The sequence below is a fragment of the Pan troglodytes genome, chromosome 20 (assembly GCF_028858775.2).
Source record: "Pan troglodytes isolate AG18354 chromosome 20, NHGRI_mPanTro3-v2.0_pri, whole genome shotgun sequence".
Lineage (NCBI taxonomy): Eukaryota > Metazoa > Chordata > Mammalia > Primates > Hominidae > Pan > Pan troglodytes.
In genome coordinates this window covers 19,518,001-19,534,610 of record NC_072418.2, presented here as the reverse complement: position 1 = coordinate 19,534,610, position 16,610 = coordinate 19,518,001, and the positions used below count along the sequence as shown (strand labels likewise).

General features: G+C 55.0%; 1 protein-coding gene across 4 annotated transcripts in view; it reads right to left on the bottom strand.

The window, feature by feature from the left end:
• SIN3B (SIN3 transcription regulator family member B) overlaps positions 1–16,610 on the bottom strand; it is a 49,860-nt gene that overhangs the window by 3,341 nt on the left and 29,909 nt on the right. The window contains exons 9-17 of one of the 4 annotated variants that reach the window (XM_054673109.2): positions 13,332–13,539; positions 12,921–13,016; positions 12,104–12,220; positions 10,251–10,489; positions 9,342–9,525; positions 5,821–6,436; positions 4,502–4,704; positions 780–953; positions 430–522 (exon numbers count right to left, since the gene is read on the bottom strand). In XM_054673109.2, coding sequence (XP_054529084.1) covers positions 430–522; positions 780–953; positions 4,502–4,704; positions 5,821–6,436; positions 9,342–9,525; positions 10,251–10,489; positions 12,104–12,220; positions 12,921–13,016; positions 13,332–13,539 — 1,930 coding nt within the window. The remainder of the gene's footprint in view (positions 1–429; positions 523–779; positions 954–4,501; positions 4,705–5,820; positions 6,437–9,341; positions 9,526–10,250; positions 10,490–12,103; positions 12,221–12,920; positions 13,017–13,331; positions 13,540–16,610) is intronic. The other 3 variants (XM_512485.9, XM_054673110.2, XM_009434932.5) reach the window with 3 other exon arrangements.

The following is a 16,610-nucleotide window of genomic DNA, read 5'->3' as shown; positions in this document are numbered from 1 at the left end:
CGGGAGGTGAGCAGGAAACATCTGTCCCCACAAAAATTGTGACTGGGAGCTGGGCCCAGGTGGCTCCTCTGCTGGGGATTAGGAACAGGATGCAGCCCTGACACAAGAGGTGCAGAGGTCACAGCCACGGGATGCCCTGAGTGGGAGTCGGGGGCCAGGGAGAGACGGCTTGGTTCCCCTCCTGCCCTGGGACACAACCGCTGGCTCAGGAGGAGTGGTCTGCTCTTTGGAGACGGGGCACAGAAGAGAGCCTGGTGGGGGAGCAGGGAGGGAGGCAACCCCACCCACCAGGCCTCAAGGAGAGCCTGCGGCCTGCAGAGGGAGGGTCTCTGGATGCTGCGCAGCCTGCGCTTGGCTGGTGGGAGCCCCATGCTGCTGCCCTCAGGCGCTCCCTGGTATGCGTGGCACAGACTGGGGCCAGGGCCTCACCTGGACCTCCACAGGGTCCTCCGTCTGGGCCTCCTCGGTGTCCAGGAGCTCGATGGTCATGATCACCTGCCCTTTGCGCTGCAGGAACATCACCTGCGGAGCAGGAACGCCGACAGCCTCCACTGCTGGGACAGCCCAGCCGGCACAGCGCAGGCTCGCAAGGCCACCCGCCTCCCGCCTTTGCCACCCTCCCAAAGCCCTGATGCTTCCTGCAGGTCAAAGGTACCTCATGGGCTCTGCAGCAGGGCTGGTGTCCCAGCCGCTGAACCAGGGTCCACCCAGGACTGAGTCCAGAGCGGAGCGAGCGGCCAGGCCTCCCGGCGTGTTCCCAGCCCCAGGCCTCCTCTCACCTTGAAGCAGTTCTCGTCGGCCATGCAGCGCTCAGCCTTCCACTGGTAGCTGGTCTCCCTGGCAGCGCGGACGCAGCGGGAGGACAGATTCCCACCGGCGGCACCCCGCTTCTTCTCGTTCAGGTAAAGCTCCACCACCTTCAGGCAGACGTCATCACTCACGAGGTGGTGCAGCTGGCGGGAGGAAAGCAGGTGGTGCGGCCACCCCGCCTCCTGCGGGAGTCCCCACCTCACCCACAGAGGAAGTCGACAAAGGCCAGAAACACATCAGGATGGAGACTGCATGACACAGGGATGAAGACCAGGATCCTGACAGGCTGTGGGCAGACCAGACCAAACAGACCAGACCAGACCAAACCAGACCAGACCCAAACCAGACCCAAACCAGACCAGACCAAGCCAGACCAGACCAAACCAAAACCAAACCAAACCAGACCAGACCAGACCAGATCAGACCAAACTAAACCAGACCAGACCAAACCAAAACCAAACCAAACCAGACCAAAACCAGACCAGACCAGACCAAACCAAAACCTAACCAAACCAAACCAGACCAAATCAAATCAGACCAGACCAAAACCAGACCAGATCAGATCAGACCAAACCACACCAAACCAGACCAAACCAAAACCAACCAAACTAGACCAGATTAGACCAGACCAAAACCAGACCAGACCAGACCAAAACCAGACCAGACCAGACCAAACCAAAACCAAACCAGACCAGACCAGACCAGATCAGATCAGACCAGACCAGACCAGACCAGGCCAGACCAAAACTAGACCAGACCAGACCAGACCAGGCCAGACCAGACCAAAACTAGACCAGACCAGACCTGAACAAAACAGACCAGGCCAGACCAGCAAACCCTGCCCAGGTGTGAGAAACACACAGAAAAGACACGGAAAAAAATGTTCCAAAGCAAACCCAGAATGAGCTGAAGGTGGCCTGAGTGCAGGCTGTTCCTTTCCCCTAAATGCTTGGCTGTAAATACACTGCTACTCCTTTTACCTTTGCACTGAAGAAGGAAGGAATGGAAACAGCAGGGGTCGTGGGGCAGACAGGGCTGTGTGAATCACCCGTCTGCACAGCCCAGGCCCTGGTCAGGGGACCACACTCCTTGGGGGTTCCATGTGCAGCTTTGTTGAATGGATACAATAACACCTGGACACACATAGGTTTCAGACAGTACCTGGCACACAGCAAGTGCCCACTGAATGCCAACTGCTACTGCTAAAAAACAGCAATGCTAATTTTTAAGAAAAAGGGAGGCAGAGTCCAGACATGGCCTCGAGGCAGGTTACAAACAGCGTGGAGGGGCCCGCAGTGAACACCTGGCATAGGGAGATGCAGCTGGGGTGTGGTGCAGCCACAGCTGGGACAGCAGGGCAGCACGTGGCTCTCACTACGGCTCCAGCCAGACAGCCCCATTTTCATTGCTTTGTTTTTAACAGGTTCTAGAGGAGTTGTTTATGGAAGGGGGGGAGTTTTTTAAAGCATTAATCAATGCTTTCCGTAAACCATCTGGTCCAATCTCCTGGTGTCACAAGCAAGGCTGCTGTCCCCGAAGCCATGGCCCATGAGGGGTGCCCAGCCTGGGGGGGGGGCAGACTGCCAGCCCCCTGGCGTCCCCTGCGTCACTGCCCCAACACCATGTGCTGGGCCCTGGGTGTCCTCTCTCCAGGCTGCCCCGGGCGTGTTTCCCTCACCTGGGGAGTGGCCACTGCTGTGGATGGTGATGGGCAGGGACCCATTTCAGGCACACAGAGGGAAAGTGGAGGGGGCTGAAGTGAAGGTGTCAGAACGCAGCTATGGGTTTCACTAAGTCCTCGTGGCCAGACACAGAAATCCTCCCAGTCACCAACAAGGCAGACGCAACGGAAACAGGCGCAAACACCGTGGATAGCTTTCCGTGAGAAAAGATGTCCCAACGGCCATGAAAGGACAGGGCCCCAACCACATGAGCCATCAGGGAAATGCAACGTGAGCCCACCGAGATTTGAACTGCCAGCTGATGGAGAGACGCCCCTGAGCCCCAGGGAGGACACAGAGTGCGGCCTCGCACAGCACTGGTACAAGTGACCCAGGAAACGGAAAGTTGCCATCAGCGGGACACACCTCTCTTTGCCTTACCCCAAGGGCAGCAGCAGAAATGTACATAGACGGCCACCGCAGACACACCCATGGGGCACCACCCATGCCTGTCCTCAGGAGACAGGTGGACGGAGCCGGGGGTCGTTCCTGGGAGTCCTTGGCCGGTTCATCTCAACACAGGAATCTCGCAGAATGACGCTCCCAGGATGCGGCCGGGCGCTGTGTGCTGCTGTTAACACACAGCTGGAGGCCAGGGATCTACCTCTCTGTAGAAATCAGGGTTGTGATGCCGGCGCGGTGGCTCACGCCTGTAATCCCAGCACTTTATGAGGCCAAGGGAGGCGGATCACCTGAGGTCAGGAGTTCGAGACCAGCCTGCCCAACATGGTGAAACCCCCTCTCTACTAAAAATACAAAAATTAGCCAGGCGTGGTGGTGCGCACCTGTAATCCCAGCTACTCAGGAGGCTGAGGCAGGAGAATTGCTTGAAACCAGGAGGCAGAGGTTGCAGTGAGCAGAGATTGTGCCATTGTACTCCAGCCTGGGAGACAAGAGCAAAACTCTGTCTCAAAAAAAAAAAAGAAGAAGAAAAAGAAATCAGGGTTGTGGGTGTCCATGGGTGGCAGGTGGCTGGGTGGGGACAGAGGGGCAGGGGTTCTGTTGATGAAAAGCCCATCCATCTGCCCCCTTCAAATTTGGGGACTTTTCTGCTCGGGTATTTTAGCTCCATTAAGCAGTCTTTAAAACCTGGAAGGAAACGTCCTGTCTGAAATGCTTCTCGTGGCTGTGTCTGGGTGGGAGAGTAATGGCATTATTTTTTTTCCAGCTTTTTTTCCACTTTATGATGAACAGCCTTACTTGGTGACCAGGAAATGGAGGTCACCATGAACAATGATTCTGGCAGAAACCAGGCAGGACCCATGTCCTGGAACCACACCCAGCTCGTCTGGGATGTCTGCTGTTTATATTTACGTGACCAGTTTCCTTGTGTTGACATTCAGTGGGGGCTGGGTTTTTGCTACTACTAAAACCAACGCAGATGAACATCACTATTCCCACCCTCCCTCAGGATAAGTGGGTTAAGGTTTTTTCCATGTTGTCAATTGAACCTCAAGAAAGGTTTGTCAACAGGGACACGGAACAAAAACTTGTACACAAATGTTCAGAGCCACATTGCTCACAATCTCTATAAGGCAGCCACAGCCCAGATGTCCACCAAGAGATAGAAACAAAACGTAGCTACCCACGCAATGGAGTATTACAGAGCCATAAAAAGGAATGAAGCACGAGGGAAATCCACAGGCAGAAAGCAGTTGACTGGATGTCAGGGGCTCGGGGCAGGGGAATGGGGAGTGGCTGCTGATGGGGATGGGGTCTCCTTTTGGAAAGATGAAATGTTCTGGAACTAGACAGAGGTGGTGGTTGCACAATATTGTGAAAGTACTAAATGTTACCAAACTGTACACTTCAAAATGGTTAATTTTACGTTATGCGAATTTTGTCTCAATTAAGAAAAAACAGGGTAGGTTTGCTGTGCTGACCACGGGCCCCCTCCTGAGCGGGGAGTGAAATGACGGTAGAGCCATTTCCGCCGTCCTCAGGGCCGGCCCCACCCCGGCCCGGCTCACCTGCCGCGCAATGTTCTGCACCAGCTTGTCCATGGTGAAGCCCACGTAGGCATGGATGGTGAACATCTCGCGTAGGGTGTCCTCGTACTGCGTGGGGTCAATGCTGCCCTCCAGCAGGCTCCGCACCATGTCCAGGAAGGCCGGGTAGTACTCCTCCAGCTCCACTTCACCTGCAGAGACACACCGCTTCATCCATATGCCTCCTGGAGGGCGCAGTTACACAGGTCAAACTCTGGCATGACAGAGCCCCAACAAATGCCCCCATGGGGCCCAACAGCCCTCACCTGCCACCCCTGGGGCAAATGTGGGAATCACCAGGAAACCCGAGTAGCTGGTGTTCACTGCCACCCTCCCTGAGGCTGCCTAATCTGGCTGGCAACCCAGGGATGGCAGTGAGAATGCTGTGGAGGCTGGGCATGGTGGCCCATGCCTGTAATCCCAGCACTCTGGGAGGCTGAGGCAGGCGGATCACCTGAGTTCAGGAGTTTGAGACCAGGTTGGCCAACATGGTGAAATCCTGTCTCTATTAAAAATACAAAAAATTGGGCTGGGCGCAGTGGCTCACGCCTGTAATCCCATCACTTTGGAAGCCCGAGGCAGGTGGATCACAAGGTCAGGAGTTTTAAGACCAGCCTGGTCAAGATGGCGAAACCTCGTCTCCACTAAAAATACAAAAAAAAAATTAGCCAGACATGGTGGTGGGTGCCTGTAATCCCAGCTACTCAGAGGCTGGAGCAGAGAATTGCTTGAACCTGGGAGGCGGAGGTTGCAGTGAGCCGAGATCATGCCACTGTGCTCCAGCCTGGGCAACAGAGCAAGACTCCATTTCAAAAAAGAAATACAAAAAATTAGCCAGGCATGGTGGCGAGCGCCTGTAATCCCAGCTACTTGGGAGGCTAAGGCAGGAGAATCACTTGAACCTGGGAAGTGGAGGTTGCAGTGGGCCGAGATCCTGCCACTATACTCCAGCCTGCACAATAGCGCAACACTCCATCTCAAAAAAAAAAGGAAGAAAAAGGGCACTGTGGAGCTGGGCCATGACGGCTCCACGAGAAAGCCCATGAGAAACAAATGTTCCCCAGTCAGGAGAGGGTGCTACACCCAGGACAGGTGCCACAGCCAGGGGAGCCTGGGCGAGGGGTACGTGAGACCTCTGTCTTATGCTGGCAACTTCCTGTTTGCAATTTCCCATTTGAAATCACAGAATTCTCTTAAAATGAAAAGCCAGAAAGAAAAGTAACAGGACGTGTCAGATCATGAGCTGTGACCCCTAACCCCAGGCACCCCCCGGGGCCTCCCTGCAGGCTTCGGAGCCTTACTGGGCTGCTTCAGCCGCAGCTCCATGGCGGGGTCGCTGCCCTTCTCCCTGCGGCCCTCACACAGCAGCTTCTCCCGCTCCTTCTCGGTCCGATACTCCAGAAGCTGCTTCTGCGCCTGGCGGTAGATCTTCAGCAGCCTGGAGCACAGGGTCTGGTGCAGGCGCAGGAAGAAGTACCAGTTGTTGTTGGCAAAAAATAGGCTGTAGACATCGTCCAGGGGCTTGTGCGGGGCTGGGGGTGGCGGGGGTGGCTGCTCGGTGGCCGGGGCATCCCCGAAGGCCCCCTTCTCCTCTGGGGGGCTACTGTGGGGTCCTGGCGCCGGCTTCTTCCGCTCACTGGGGTCTGTGGTCTGCCCCTGGGGGCTGTCCCGGTCCTCATCAGCTGACTCCTCGGAGGCGCCCAGGTCCAGCTGCTGAGAGAAGAAGAGGCTGGGCACGAACTGGTGCAGCAGCTGGTGGATGGTGCCCTGGTCCTCCTTCTGGATGGCCGGCTGCCGCTTCACGTAGTAGCTGATGAGCGCTGCTGCGTCCTCCAGGATCTGCCGGTCCTCGTACACGAAGATGAGGTGCGGCTCGCTAGAGGGGGCACTGCGGCCCTCCGAGTGCTGCTCCTGGTGCTGTGGGGGGAAGGGCAGCCATTAGGCGGAAAGTCACCCAGCACCCAGAGGACCCCCAGTGCCCGTTCACGACTCGCTGTTAACTGGGCCACCAAGGTGGATGAGCGCTGCCCAGAGCAGGATGGGTGGCGAACATCGGTGAGGCAGCAGGGCCTGGGGGGCAGGTCGCTTGCCTCAACCTCTTGTGCAGCCCCATGTGCTCCTGGTCCCCTCTCCGAAAGTGAGGCAGACCCAAGTCATCCCGGGACCCCAGACAAAGGAGCCAAGAGGATTCTGAGATGTGGGGCGGGGTTCACAGGGGGTCTGACAGCGTCAAGCCTGGGTCTGTCGCTCAGCCCAGCGCCAGGACAGAACGGGGCCCCGTGGCTCAGCATGGAGAAGCCTCTGAGGCTGACCTCCTCCTACTGACAGCAACGGTGGCGCCTGATTCCAGCTCGACCGGGGCTGCCCACACCATGCTATCGATGAAGTCAAGGAGGCAAAGGGTGAGCCGTGACCTCTCTGCCTCTGCCCTCCATCTACTACCCGGGAGGCCTGCAACTGCTCACATCTGAAGCCCTGCACGCCCATCGTCACCAAGCCCCTGGCTCCGCTGCTGTCACCCGCCAGCCCCTGCACGTGCTTGCTACCACTATCATGTCACCAGCCCTCCCACCAGCTCCCACCAGCCTGCTCCAACTGTTCTCCTCACTGGGTCCAGGGCGACTTGGCCCACAGGAGCATGGTCACCCCAACTAACGCCCTTCAGGCTTTCCCAGGCTGCTCAGAAGACGCCGGCCCCTGGTATGCCCCTCCACAGCTCCTCCAGCCTCACCGCGCCCAGCTCCCTCCTGCGTGTGCAGGGCCTTTGCACGTGCCCATCTGCTCTCACTCCCTGGAAAACCCTGTCCCAGGCTCACCCCTCCCCTTGGTCTTTATCTAGATCATGACTTTCATTCCCTCACACCGTTAAGACAATCACCCCTTCCTCCAGCCTCCCACACCACTGTCCTGGCACCCAGGGCCTCTGCTGGGCAGCCCCAAGCCCCTCAGTCCAAGGCAGGGAGGCAGGCGCAGCAGGGCTCTTGGGGAAAGTCAGCGTGGACACCATCTCTGCAGGCTCCCGAGGGAAGGACCGGGTCTCCTAGCAGCCTGCGGTTTCCCTTCCTCCTCCCCTGCAAGGCGGCTTAGAGGCTGGTAGGGCCAAGCACACTGACCTGGTTCCTAGGAGTCTGCACGCTCAGCCCCGCTCTGGGCTCTTCAGTGTGACCATCGCCCTCTGACTGCTTGCTAAGTCCCCCAGGTCTCATTTATGCCATAAACACTCTGAAAATTCCTTTACAGTCCCCTCTGAAGCAGGGTCCCCATGTCCATGATCTGTAACCATGCTTTGTAAATCACGTGATGGAATGGGGTTCTGACTTTGGAATTCATCAAGGACCTGCATGTGCAGAAATCTGCATATGAACCTTGGTGCCCCTCCCTTCGTCAGCCCCAGCCCCAGGGAGGGATCCAGGAACTCAGGGTCGCATTGGTGGATTTCCAGGGCTACTTCATCATCTGCACTTTGCAGACACCACAGACCCACAGAACCTATACGGGGTCTTGGGCTTGAGGATCGCCGAGGACTAGAGTGAGGAAGCCAGAGTGGTTGTGGGTGGGCCTGGGGCGAGGGTGGCCCACGGGGAGGGAGGTGGGAGGGAAGGGGGTCCCCACAGTCCCACAGGCTCTGGGAGAGGCCTTGGGCCAGCAGCCCGGCTCCTGTGGATTCCGTTTCTGTGTTGTAAAAGAAGGAGTGACCGCTCACTGTGCAGTGACAGGAGCAAGAAACCAAATCAGGTGAGGCAACACCCCCTGCCCAGGTGGGCACCAGGCTAATAACGCAGCCCGTGCCATGATCTGGGCACTGCCTGGGGAGTAGTGTGCCCTCCCAAGCCACCTCCTCAGAGTGTCCAAGGACCTTCCCGACAGCTGGCTATCACCACGCCCGGCACCCTGCCAAGCTTCCCACCTCAGGATCCTGCAAGCAGGCATTCCCTACGCACAGCTACTAACAGGCCCAGCTCCTGGCAACCTGAGGGCCCCGCTGGCCTTGGTTCTATGACTCAGGCCTTGTGAGCCTGCAGTGAGGACATGCAGCCGAAAGCCTCGAACCCAATGACTCAGAGCCCTGGCCCCCTGCGACCAGCCCAGGCAAATGCAACTTCTTGTGCCTCAGTTTCCCCACTGGTAAAATCAGAATAATGCTGCAGCAGAGTCAGGTTCAGGAGTGAGGTCAGATGATGTATAACTCTTTCTGTGTTGCTAACACCAGTGCCTGGCACAGTCGGCAAGAAAGAAATGAAGGCTGCTGCCGCCCACTACCTAAGCCAAAGTCCATCACTTCCCCACGGGAGGGACGGAGACTTCTCTAGACAATGGCAGAGTCGGCCAGGAGCGGTGGCTTACGCATGTAATCCCAGCACTTTGGGAGGCTGAGGTGGGTGGATCACGAGGTCAGGAGTTCAAGACCAGCCTGGCCAACATGGTGAAAACCCGTCTCTACTAAAAATACAAAAATTAGCTGGGTGTGGTGGTGTGCGCCTATAGTCCCAACTACTCAGGAGGCTGAGGCAGAAGAATCACTTGAACCCAGAAGGCTGAGGTTACAGTGAGCTGAGATCACACCACTGCACTCCAGCCTGTGTAACAGAGCGAGACTCTGTCTCCAAACAAACAAACAGATAGACAATGGCAGAGTTGCTGGTTCTCCTAGGGCAGGCCACAGGCTGGGCATCACAGAGACATGAACCCTCGCCTCGACACAGCCCTGAAAGGGCAATATCACTACCCTGCCTAACCACCAGGAAAACAGAGGCACAGACCCGGCGGTCGGGAGAGCCAGGACCCCACCCCCACTGGCCGGCAGGGCTAGGGAAGGCTTTACCTCGTCGTAGACGCTCTCGATCTCGTTGAGCAAGCTCTTGGAGCGCAGGGCCTTGGTGTCGTTCTGCTTGAAGTTCACAGCCTGGTGGTCAAGGGACTTGAGGTACGCCTTCTCATACTGCTCCCGCCAGATCTTGTTGAAGCCCTGCTGGGCCTCCCGCCACTCCTCTTCCTTCGCCTTCAGTCTGCGGGGGGAAGAGAAGTCAGCACCAGGGACAAGCCAGGGCATCCTCCCTGAGGCATCCCAGGGCTGGCCTGTCTTCCTCTGGGACTTGACTGGGGGTCCAGGACCCAGGCCCAGCCAGCTCCCAGCCTAGTCTGTGCAGTGGGCTCCGTGCACGTCAGAGGGAGGGCGTGATGGCCTTACAGAGCCAATGTGGCCGGCTTCCTGGTTCCTCCACCTCCTCCCTGGCACCCAGCACTCTCCGCATGGCTGTTGGCTCAACCACTCAGGTCCCTTGCTCAGCTGTGAGTCCCAAGGGAGGGACTGGGTCTGCCTCGCTCAGCTGCATAATCCCAGGGCCAAGCATTGCACCTGCCTTAAAGTGGCCACTTGATAAATACCTGTTAACTAGCACCGGATGGTATCCGAAATGCAGCATTAAATAAAATGCAAGCCACAGTGTAGTGGTCGCATCTGACTCTTAAAGCAGTTATTTAGATGTCTAGATGTAATTATGTGCAAGGTGGAAAGTCCTAGAAGGTCACAGTGCTCTCCTCTCAGGAGTGGGAGACTGGGAAATACAGGAAGGCACCCTTAGGCCTCAGAGACTACCCCTGGAGATGACACCTGTTGACAAACAGCACTAATGAGCTCTCCAGGGGCGCACTGCAGTTGGGAGGGGAGGGGAGGGGAGGGGAGGGAAGGAGGAAGGGGAAGGGGAAGGGAAGGTGGGACACCACAGGGCACCTTTTCAGGACAACGGGGACAGCGGTGACAGGGTTCTTCTTGAGGCTCTCAATGATCTCCGGGGCCTTGTCGCCATAGATGCGATAAATGGCACGGCGTTGGATCACCTCCGACGTGCCTCCCAGGGAGTCGTCCAGCCGGAACTTCTCCTGGTCTTCCGGCGCCATCCGAGACAGCTTCTTCTGCACGCTTTCCAACACGCGGATTGTGGCCAGGTTCGTCTCCAGGACAACGTCTAACTATGGAAAGGAAGGCAGGAAGGGGTCAGCCACTGGGGAACTCAAGAGGCCTCAGGGAGCCTGGGACCTCAGAGACCAGAGGATTTTTGGGGGGGGTGTGTGTGTATTTAAGAGATAGGGTCTTGCTCTGTCACCCAGACTGGAGTGCTGTGGCACAATCAAAGCTCACTGCAGCCTCAACCTCCTGGGCTCAAACAATCCTCCCACCTTAGCCTCCCACATAGCTAGGAATATAGGTGTGCACCACCATGCCTGGCTAATTAAAAAAATTTATGGCCGGGCATGGTGGCTCACGCCTGTAATCCTGGCACTTTGGGAGGCTGAGACGGGCGGATCACAAGGTCAGGAGTTCGAGACCAGCCCGACCAACATGGTGAAACCCCGTCTCTACTAAAAATAAAAAAATTAGCCAGGAATGGTGGTGTGCCTGTAATCCCAGCTACTCAGGAGGCTAAGGCAGGAGAATCGCTTGAACCCAGGAGGCGGAGGTTGCAGTGAGCCAAGATCATGCCACTGGACTCCAGCCTGGGCGACAGAGTGAAACTCTGTCTCAAAAAAAAAAAAAAATTTTTTTATTTGTATAGATGGGCTCTTGCTTTGTTGCCCAGGTTGGTCTTGAACTCCTGGCCTCAAGCAGTCCTCCCACCTCAGCCTCCCAAAGTGCAGCGATTACAGGCGTGAGCCATCGTGCCCAGCCAATAAAACTTTTAATTACAAAAATTAATTTAGCCTGGGCAATACAGACCCTGTCTCTAAAAAAAGGAAAAAAAAAAATTAGCCAGGTGTGGTGGTTCATTCCTTTAATCTCAGCACTTTGGGAGGCCAAGGTGGGAGGATTGCTTGAGGCCAGGAGTGCGAGACCAGCCTCGGGAACATAGTGAGGCCTCATGTCTACAAAAAAAGTTAAAAAAACAACAACTTGGGCATGGTAGTATGCACTTGTGGTTCCAGTTACTCAGGAGGCTGAGGTGGGAGGATCATTTGAGCCTGGGAGGTCAAGGCTGCAGTGATCCATGATCGCGCCACTGCACTTCCAGCCTGGGAAACAGAGCAAGCAAAATAAATAAATAAATAAAATAAAAATAAATTTAATTTTTACATTAAAGAAACTTTTTAGGAGACAGGGTCTCATTCTGTTGTCCAGGGTGGAGTACAGTGGTGTGATCTCGGCTCACTGCAGCCTCGGCCTCTCTGGCTCAAGCAATTCTACTGCTTCTGCCTCTCGAGTAGCTGGGATTACAGGCGCCCGCCACCACGCCTGGCTAATTTTTGTATTTTTGGTAGAGATGGGGTTTCGCCATGTTGCCCAGGCTGGTCTCAAACTCCTGAGCTTAAATGATCCACCTGTCTTGGCCTCCCAAAGTGTTGGGATTACAGGTGTCTGCCACTACGCCCAGCCCAAACAAAATTTTTAAACAGAAAGAAAAGTGCCATCTGGTAGCCAGCCCAAAGGCCAGCAAGACCCAGCAGGAAGCTTCCAGGAGCTGTTGGAATGTGCTGCAATCCCTGCTCCTCCAAACGAGACTGGGGCAGTGGAGGAGGATCAGGATGCATGTCCCGTGGAGAAGGGGAACAGGCACATGCCGGGGGACCCGGCCACAGCAGCACACACACCTCGAAGCGCTCATCCTCACAGCGGTGAAGCTGCTCCTCGTACGGTGTCTTCTTGGAGCTGACGAAGGTGGAGTCCTCAGACCAGGAAGGGAAGGAGACCCAGGTGTCGTTCAGTACCTGCACCAAGAGGAAATGCCGTGAATGACGCTGCATGCCCCAGGAGCCAAGATTTACTGTTAGCCAGTGTAGAAAATACCAAGATACATAATACCATCCTGATACATAATACCAACTGCCTTATACAAATGGGAAGGTGCATAAAGTTTTTAAGGAAAAACATGACTTTGGTCAATTGGACACTTCCTTGGTATCCTGGGAGATTGGTTCCAGAACCACCTGTGAAGACCTAAATCCACAGATACTCAAGTCCCTGATGTCCAGTGGAATCCTATTTGCATATATCCTATGCAAAATCATCTCTAGAATACTTATACCTAATGCAATGTAAATGCTGTGTAGATCATTGTTACACTGCATTCTTAAAATGTGGATTACGCTTTATTGCTGTATTGTCATTTTTTGGTTTCTCTTTCCCCATGTATTTTCAATCCATGGTTAGTTGAAACCACAGATGAGGAACTTGCAGATACGGAGGGCCGATTTCATTTCAGACATTGGTAAATTCTCTCTGCAAAGGGTCAGACAGCAACTATCTCAGATTTTGCAGGCCATCCCAGATGAATACTCAACTCTGCCTTTGTGGTGAGAAAAGCAGCCACAGGCAATATGTAAAGGAATGGTTGTGTCTGTGTGCCAGTAAAACTTTATTTACAAACACAAGCAGCGGGCCAGGGCCCGTGGGCCAGAGTTTGCTGACCCCTGTACTATATCCTGGAATCCAGCAGGTATTCTTGAACTTGGACATGCAGTGATCGTCTGTCCACGAACCCTGGAGAAGTGTCCAATGGTCAAGCTAAACAGAAACACACTGAGGTCAGTGAGCCCGGGACAGAGCAGAATCATGGCAGCAATAAACCTAAGTCAAATAACAGATGAATAAGCCGTTATCCCTGGCACTCTGTGTTTTGCCAAAACTACCAGCAGGGTACAACACTGTTGTCTCTGCTCAGGTGGTTTTGCCGGGCCACATCCCAGCACCACCCACAACCCAACATTCAGGAGGGCTGAGCACACAGCATTTCATTCATAACGGGGGTATCGGGTGTTTGCTGGGGAGGGGTGGGGGATGCACCATATCAACGAACATTTGAGCCCCAGGGAGCGCTACCTCCTTGCAGATGGCTGTCCTCCCACTGCACTTGGGCTGCTGGTAGGTTTTGGGGAGTGCCCGGTAGCTGGATCCTATGCGCTTGCAGGATGCATAGTCGATTTCCCGGCTTATCCCGTCCCCAGATCTGTCGCTCATGGGTGGCGCGAAGGACAGCTCTTTTACCCCCAGGAAGGACTTGAACTGTGCAAAGAGTTCTGGAAATTTCCTTCAAAGATAAAGACACATGGTAACTGGTCATCCCCAGGGCCTTCTGAGAGGGATCTGGAGATTTTAGAATGGCTTCATGTGGACATTACAAGTTAAACAGAGTCAGAATTCAACATCATGGATGCGAATGAGAGGCGGAAGAATCCAATACACAGGAAGTCACTGCAAGTCCCGGGGTGTGTGAATGAATGGGCCTCCCACCCCTCTGTCACACACCAGGTCCCTTCCTGTGCCTATTAATCCCATACTCACAGTAAGGCTTTGAAATACACCAGAAAAGATGACTTAAACTGGCAGAAGCTGGAACCCATGATGTTCCCTGACTGGAAGAGGCCAGGCTTCAGGCCAGGGAGTGGCAAGCCACAGCCAGTCTGCACACTGCCTGTGTTTTGTTTGGTTTGGTATTTTCTTTTTAGAGATAGTGTCTTACTCTGTTGCCCAGGCTCAAGGGCAGTGGCATGATCTCAGCTCACTGCAACCTCAAACTTGTGGGCTCAAGAGATCCTCCCACCGCAGCCTCCTCAGTAGCTGGGACCACAGGCATGTGCCACCACACCCGGCTAAATTTTTTTTTTTTTTTTTTTTGAGACAGAGTTTCACTCTTGTCGCCCAGGCTGGGGTGCAATGGCACGATCTCGGCTCACTTCAACCTCCACCTCCCGGGTTCAAGCGATTCTCCTGTCTCAGCTTTCTGAGTAGCTGGGACTACAGGCAGGCACCACCACGCCCGGCTAATTTTTGTATGTTTAGTAGAGACGGGGTTTCCCCGTGTTGGCCAGGCTGGTCTCAAACTCCTGACCTCCGGTGATTCACCCGCCTCAGCCTCCCAAAGTGCTGGGATTACAAGTGTGAGCCACCACGCAGGGCCAATTTAAAAATTTTTTTGTAGAGATGGGGTCTTGCTATGTTGCCCAAGCTGGTCTTGAACTCCTGGCCTCAAGTGATCCTTTCACCTCAACCTCCCAAAGTACTGGGGTGACAGGCGTGAGCCACCATGCCTAGCCATCCCATTGTAAATAAAGTTTCACTGGCCCGCAGTCACATCCACTTGTGTACGCACTGCCTGTGGCTGCCTGCACAAGAGGGGTTTCAGTCATTTCCACAAAGCCCATCTGGCCCCTCAGAGATCAAGTTTGCCTATCTCTGATCCACAGTCTTCCTCTCTCATGAGGGGGACTTCTCTCTGTGAACCCCTCTCTGGACACAAGCTTGAAAGTCATAATGTCATGGCTGTGGTCGACAACAGAAGGCTTTAATGCAAATGACCCTACAATGCCACCTGGATTTCTGTTTAAAATAGTATCAGACCTGGTGGTGTGTACCTGGAATCCCAGCTACTCAGGAGGCCAAGGCGGGAAGATCACTTCAGCTCAAGAGTTTGAGACCAGCCTGGGCAACAGAGCAGGACCCCGTCTCTAAGCAGTAACATCAGATCCTACCAAAAAAGTTGCAGTTATGGCCAGGCACGGTGGCTCATGCTTGTAATCCCAGAACTTTGGGAGGCCGAGGCGGGCGGATCACGAGGTCAGGAGATCGAGACCATGGTGAAACCCCGTCTCTACTAAAAATACAAAAAAAAAAAATTAGCCAGGCGTGGTGGCGGGCGCCTGCAGTCCCAGCTACTGGGAGAGGCTGAGGCAGGAGAATGGTGTGAACCCAGGAGGCAGAGGTTGCAGTGAGCCGAGATCACGCCACTGCACTCCAGCCTGGGCGACAGAGCGAGACTCCGTCTCAAAAAAAAAAGTTGCAGTTACTTTGACTGCTGGTGCCACAGTCCTGCTGTGACCTAGCCACCCAGCCCACCCTCGCATAACGATGTCCCCCTCATTGATGTGGGCTCCGTCGTTCCCCGTATTTAAGAACCCTATGCCAACCCTGCTCACAAGGAAAACCCACAAGCCGATGGAAACGTAGGAAGGAAAGAGACCAACAAAAAAGCTGCAGAGATGCCTGAGGCTACTGCTGGGATAAACGCAAATCGTGACTGCTCTGAAGGGAATGCTCAACCCGATCCACCCTGGCTGCCACGCGGCTGCCAGCTGCGAGGGGCAGTTCCCTGGGCCATGTTCAGCTGCCTAGCCCAGCTGAGCACTTGACCGCAGGTTGAACACGTGGAGGAACGCCACGTGGTGGTGAATGCTCCTAACCCAACCAGGCCTCGTGTCAAGCACACGCAGAGGCCCGCTTCAATTCTGGACCTTGCTCCATACAGACCCTTCCCCAAATGCCCTTCCCCATACGACTCTCTACCGCTGAAACATGGAAACAAGAACAGCTGACTGTGCTCCGGCACTGCCCATCTGTTCAGCACCTTGCATTTCAGATTCTCACCTTTCATGTCCTTTTGTCTTCCCCTCTAACCTCCTGATAAACCCAGGAGGGAGGTATGGCCATTTTACAAAGACACTGAGGCTCGCTTGGCTAGTAGGAAGCAGAGTCCCAATTCCAACCCGGGGTGGTCACGTGCCCGCTGGGCCCAGGTGCCAACACCAGCTCCACACACAGTCCCTGGGGGCCCCTTTTCCCAGGTGGGACCCAGGCTCAGAGAGTGCTGGATTCTAAGCCCAGTGGAGGCAACTCAAGGTGAATGTGCATTCCACATCCACAGAAAAAGCCCAGCCGTCTGCCCACCACCCACGTCACAAACAGACCCCAGGAGTCCCTGTTTTGGCTGAGACTAGAGTAACACCATCCTGCTCTGGGCTGTTCTTCAGGGCGTTTACAGACCTTCAGCAGCCCAAGAAAGAAAACCCACTGAAAAGATCACTCCAACACGTGCACGCCTGAGACCACCAGGGAAAGGCCTTCTGATGGGCTCAGCTTGACCCGTGAGGGTCGCAGCCTCAGGAGCATTTGCTGTCAACACCACTTACAGGGAGGACTAGAGACAAATGTCCATCGTTAGAGACCCTGGTAAGGGAAGGAAAAGCGGTGCAGTCGCTTAAAAATGAGGACATGGGTTCACATCTGATGCTGAAACACTTCCAAGAAATGCTGAGTTAAAAAAAAAAACACACACCGAAGCCCAGCAGCCACTGTGCCCAGAAGGCAGAGAACATGCAAAGGGCT